General features: G+C 50.8%; 1 protein-coding gene across 1 annotated transcript in view; it reads right to left on the bottom strand.

Moving 5' to 3' along the window:
* Positions 1-4,984, bottom strand: part of KDM5B (lysine (K)-specific demethylase 5B) — a gene marked incomplete at its 5' end in the record, with an annotated part of 43,424 nt that overhangs the window by 5,726 nt on the left and 32,714 nt on the right. The window contains 3 exons of the mRNA XM_010144169.1: positions 450-935; positions 2,713-2,871; positions 3,712-3,891. Coding sequence (XP_010142471.1) covers positions 450-935; positions 2,713-2,871; positions 3,712-3,891 — 825 coding nt within the window. The remainder of the gene's footprint in view (positions 1-449; positions 936-2,712; positions 2,872-3,711; positions 3,892-4,984) is intronic.

Here is a 4,984-nt window from a genome sequence, read left to right as displayed (position 1 = left end):
GCGGTAATGAAGACACCCTGTTGAAAGAAGCTGGGCCGTTTGAGCCTCTGTTACTAATTCTCCACACTTCAAACTGCACTGACGTACTTGTGAGAACAGAATATAAAGAGAAATGGAACACCAAGCCCTCAGAAACAATAGCTCCAGCAAGCCTGTGGTTAACAGTGTCACTAGAGCGCAGGAGCTGGAAGGAGCAGGAGGGAAAACAGGCCCTTTTGGGGTAATTGTTCCCAGGCTCCAGCAGCAGCAGAACACGAAGCTGCTGCTGGAGGACACACACATCCTGGCTAAGCATCAAGGCAGAACCCAAACTCCTTGTACCTCTAAAGCAATGCAGAAATGACCCTCCTTGCCAGTATTTGTGTGCAGACAGAAGGAACCCAGACCTCAGAGAGGTGGTACTGCTCCCACAGCGTGCCCCCCGCCCCCTAGCAGCAGCTCCGCCTCACCTTGTTTGCCTCTGGCGACTGGCCCGCCGGGCCTTGCCATCTGCTGTACAAGAGTCCTGAGCCAACTTTGTCTTGTATGAGTTTTAGATTCCCTGAATATAACATTTGTTGTGCTCTGTGCTGCCAGTTCACAGTTCTCTCAATCATATACCGTAAGGCATCCCCCTCTGGGAGCCTCACACGGATACGCTGCAAGGAGGCCAGCAACGGCAGGATCTTTTCTAGAGGTGGCTTTTCTGACCGGTGACACTGTGGACAGAGCCACACACGAGGTCCCTGCAAAACGTTGGGCACCGAGACACAGCCGGTGTGGAAGAACCCTCTGCAGAGCTCACACTGGATCATGGGAGCTGCCGGCTCCTTCTGGCACAGGCAGACTTTCAGTTCCATGTCCTCTTCGCTAGCCAGCACCTTCCCCTCATTTGCTGCTCGCAGAGAACGCAATGCTTCCATCTCCTTTAACCGGGCTTCCCCGAGCGTAGCCATCTAGAAGGGATGAAAAGAAAGGGATGTCATCTTGACAGGAACATCACTTGTCACAAACAGGGTGACCTCTGCACAACCCCACTCCTCAGACGTGCCAGCGAGGGTTTCAGGTTGTTCAGAAGCTCCTCACCCCTCCAAGGCTTTGAGTGTTTGAAGCGAAGCAGTTCTGAGGATGTGCAGCGGTGTCACTTCGGTTTCCTTCCGCGTTCTCATCAGGCCCAGAAAGCACCTTTGCAAAAATTAATAACCTTCAAACTCACTCCCTCCCTGCAAATCCTTCCTGGTTTGTGCTACAAAACCATCACAAAACCAGCTTAAATTCTGAAGTGAGTGCAGCTGTGGTTGCAAGTACTGCCTGTGAAAGGTCTTTCAAATACAGAGCATGATTCTAGAACCATCAAACAGATCTGGGCAGTTTGCAGAAATAAACCCCCCTCATCTCTGACCCCCAACTCACACCCACCATGGGGTGCACAGGGCCGTACCCTGACCTACGGGCTCACTCTGGGGTTTGTAAACCCCCGTGACGTTCAGGTGTGCTCCCAACCATGGTCTTTGCCCTTTCTACACCTGCTCAGGATCCTTTTTTTCCGGAATCTTTAGCATATGCTGCTGTTAAGGCCAGTGCAATATTTTGGTGTCATAAGTCTATTAGAAGCAGCTGCAACTAATAAAGTGCATAGAATTTATTATGTTTGTAAACAAATATAGATAAACGAGGGTTTATAAACATACACAAACCGGTTATTTGACACATGGAGGCTTTGAAACTCCACGACCACAGAAAAAGCAGCTCTGCAGAAGCTGGAGAATGGGGTCCAGCGCAAGCCAGTAAGGGACTGGGGCAGCACACACCGCGTTAGCCACACTCGGGTGCTGAGCACTGCGGCCGCGGCGCTGGTGTGACCAAGGGTCCAACCCTCCACTGCAAGAAGATTCCTGGTCCCCTTGTATCAGAAGCAAAACCTGCCTCACCGAATGAACGCGCTTTCCTGGGTGTCAGTCCCCATCTCCTCCGCTGCCCCAGCCGCTAACAGAAATTATCTGCTCAGAGGGGACGGGCGGGTGATCTGGGCTCTTCTCCTCGCAGCACTCACGGGGACGGGCTGAGTCCGGGTGTCCCGACAAGGGAGGCCAAAAATCACAGCACTGAGCACCCAGTAGCTGCTATAGGTTAAAACTCAAACACCCCACACCTAAAGGAAAAATTATACTCAACCCCCACCGAATCAGTCAACTGCTCCTCATTAATCACAGGACATGGTTTAATCTGACCGTGGTGGAGGCTCTCCAATAGGTTCCTGGGGCTGCAGCACTTCACCAGCCGGGACTGCCTGCTCCACCCACAACTAGCGTCTTACTGACTTGATAATGCATGAGGTTTTCTTTAATTATTGACGGTGTTTGTTTTAATTATACATGGCATCAGGTCAGTGTGTCCTTTGAAAGGCTCAGACTTGGGAAGACCCCATCCTACATTTTTAATAAGGTTTTATTTGGTGGGGGGAAATAGGTCTTGATTTTTGACTTTCCTATGCTTTGCGGGCAAACCGTGAGGCTACTTTGCACGCAAAGACAATACACCTTTTTCCCACTGAACGCAATTTTGGGAAGTCTGAAGCAAACACAGAAAAGCACAGTCCTACAAGTCCTTCTGCAGAACAGCAGGGCAGGCAGAGAAGAGCGGAAGATAACGCTCCTGCACGAGAGGCAGAGATACAAAGATACCAAGAACTCAGAAGAAACTCCAGTTTGAAAGAAATGCCAAAGCACCTACCGCAGATGCAGTGTCTTTGCTCTCCGAGAGGGCTCGTTCCAAGTCACTCAGGGTCTCCAGCTTGGTGCTTTTCTTCTTCCCACTCGGCACTGGCTCCTTCAGCTTCTTCTGCTTCCTCTTCAGGTTCAGCATTCCGATGTCACAGCGGGGACATAACACCTGATGGGCAGAAAAGCTGCGTTACCCGCAGCATTGTCAACGTGTTCATCCTGCCCTAACGCAGCCACATGCGACCAGTTAGAACAAGGACTCCTGCAGATTTCTCCACCAGAGACCTGAGGGACAGGTATGAGGCTGTCTGAAAAAAGGGGAGAGCTGGAAGGCTGAAAACCCAATTTTATAACATGGGCAGACCAAGAAGTCCTCTGTGTTTCATTCAGATTGCTGGTGTAGAGAGACAACAGAAACACCGAAGAGCCTCTGTGTGATTTAAGCTGCAAGCCCTGGAAAGCAGCAGATGATTCCCAGGGCTGCCCCGCATTCCCACTGGTCCTAACGGAGGAGGAGGGCTGGGGTCAGCATTGGCGAGAGAGCCTGGATGGCTCAAGAACTGCTGGTGTTCACACACACGCGGCAACAGAGTCCAAGGGCTGGTGAAAGTGGCTACAGCCTCCCCCTTCCGGCAGCTAAACCCCAGGAGGATGCAGCAGGTTTGAACCTGCACTCCAACAGCTGCAGCCGGATGCACTGAAGTAAACTCAGTACCACAAGTATGTCGATAATCCCGTATTGGTATTGAAAACGCCAGACGGGGGCACAGCACGGTCCCACTACCCCAGTAAAGAGGCCAGAGAAAGCACAGCTAAACCTTCAGCACTTTAAAAGTATCATTAAAAGAATAGGTCAATTAATAAAAATGATATGAAAAGCAGTAATGTAATCCTAAAACAATTCTGCAAACATGTGTAATATTTACTGCTGCTTCACGAGCTACAGCACTGACTCTGCCATGCTTCTGCGGTGCTGCGCGCAGCGCCCTGCAGAGCCGCGGCCTCTCACCTCCAGAAGAGAGTACGGGGAGTTCTCGCACAGAAAGGTGTTGGCTGCGCATTCCTTCCACGCCTGAACCTCCGCCACCAAGGCCTCCAGCCGTGGCAGGTAGTCCAGGTGCACCGGAATCGATCGGCCTCTTGTGACCAGTTCCGCCAGGGTGTCCAGTACCGGCACACGTCCTCCCACCTGCTAGATGAGGGAGGGAGAAGCATTGGATGTGTGAGACACACCGTTTCCACCAGTTCAGATTAGCCAAAGGAGGAGCTTGTAAAAACAAATTTACTGCTTAAGACACCTCAGTCGCTTCCACAGCTGTTACTGCAGTGCTGGTGCTTCTCACGCTCTTGTCATTAAGTACCAGTCAAAACCAGTAAAACACTTCGGGGAGGTTTAAAAACCTCCCCTTTTGGGGGGTTTAAAAATCCCCAACCTGCCAACAGCCCCCTAATTTAACAACCTGCTTTCACAGCACAACACCCAAATGATTTGATCCAGAAGGCCAGTCTAACCCTGGCCCTGCCACGCCAAGAGCGAGGAACCAGTTCACGTACCCAACGTGCCATCGGAAGGGGAAACCTGGTCACCCAGATGCCCAGCAGAGCAGCACCAAACCAGGCAGCGAGGGGGGCTCGAGAGCCGCTCAGCCAGAACGAACCCTGCATCTCCAGCAGCAAATCCCAAAGTACTGACCCCAAGAAATTCCAGCCACTCACAGTGGCTGCAGGCATTTACGAAAACCCTCGCAGGACTGAAGCAAAACTCCTTGGTGCATACAGACACATTTTTCTGTTTTCAGGAGGCAGAATTTCAGAATCCGAACCAAGAAATCAGCAAACGCCAAGAACAATTGGCTTACGCCCTCTCAAGGTAGCTCTCAAACTAAACTTACTACTACGTGAACTTTATTCCTTCAAAATTTTAAAACCCAGGACAACTCATTTTTACAGAAAAAGCTGCTTGAACTTAAAAAAATGTTTTTATTAGAAGCCCTGTTTAGGTCAGATAGGCCTGAAAATTCTATTCAGAGATCACTTCATGGAAAAAACACAAGGAGAAATGAAAATATAAGAAAATACTTGGCAACTAAGATCAAAATGTGAAATCAGGGTTATCCTAGTCCCACCCTTTCCTGACCAGCGCGGTCCCGCTGAGCCCTGCGTCGAGCAGGTGGGGCTGAGCCAGGAACCATCTCAAAGAACCAGCGCAGGCGACAATCCCTCACTCGGGCTTGGGTGAGCAGAGGGGCTGATGCTAACACAAGGGGCAAGAGGGAAGAGCG

The sequence above is a fragment of the Buceros rhinoceros genome, unplaced genomic scaffold, assembly GCF_000710305.1.
Source record: "Buceros rhinoceros silvestris isolate BGI_N320 unplaced genomic scaffold, ASM71030v1 scaffold21269, whole genome shotgun sequence".
Lineage (NCBI taxonomy): Eukaryota > Metazoa > Chordata > Aves > Bucerotiformes > Bucerotidae > Buceros > Buceros rhinoceros.
Note: the sequence above shows the minus strand (reverse complement) of the source record. Positions and strands in the feature narration are given on the sequence as shown.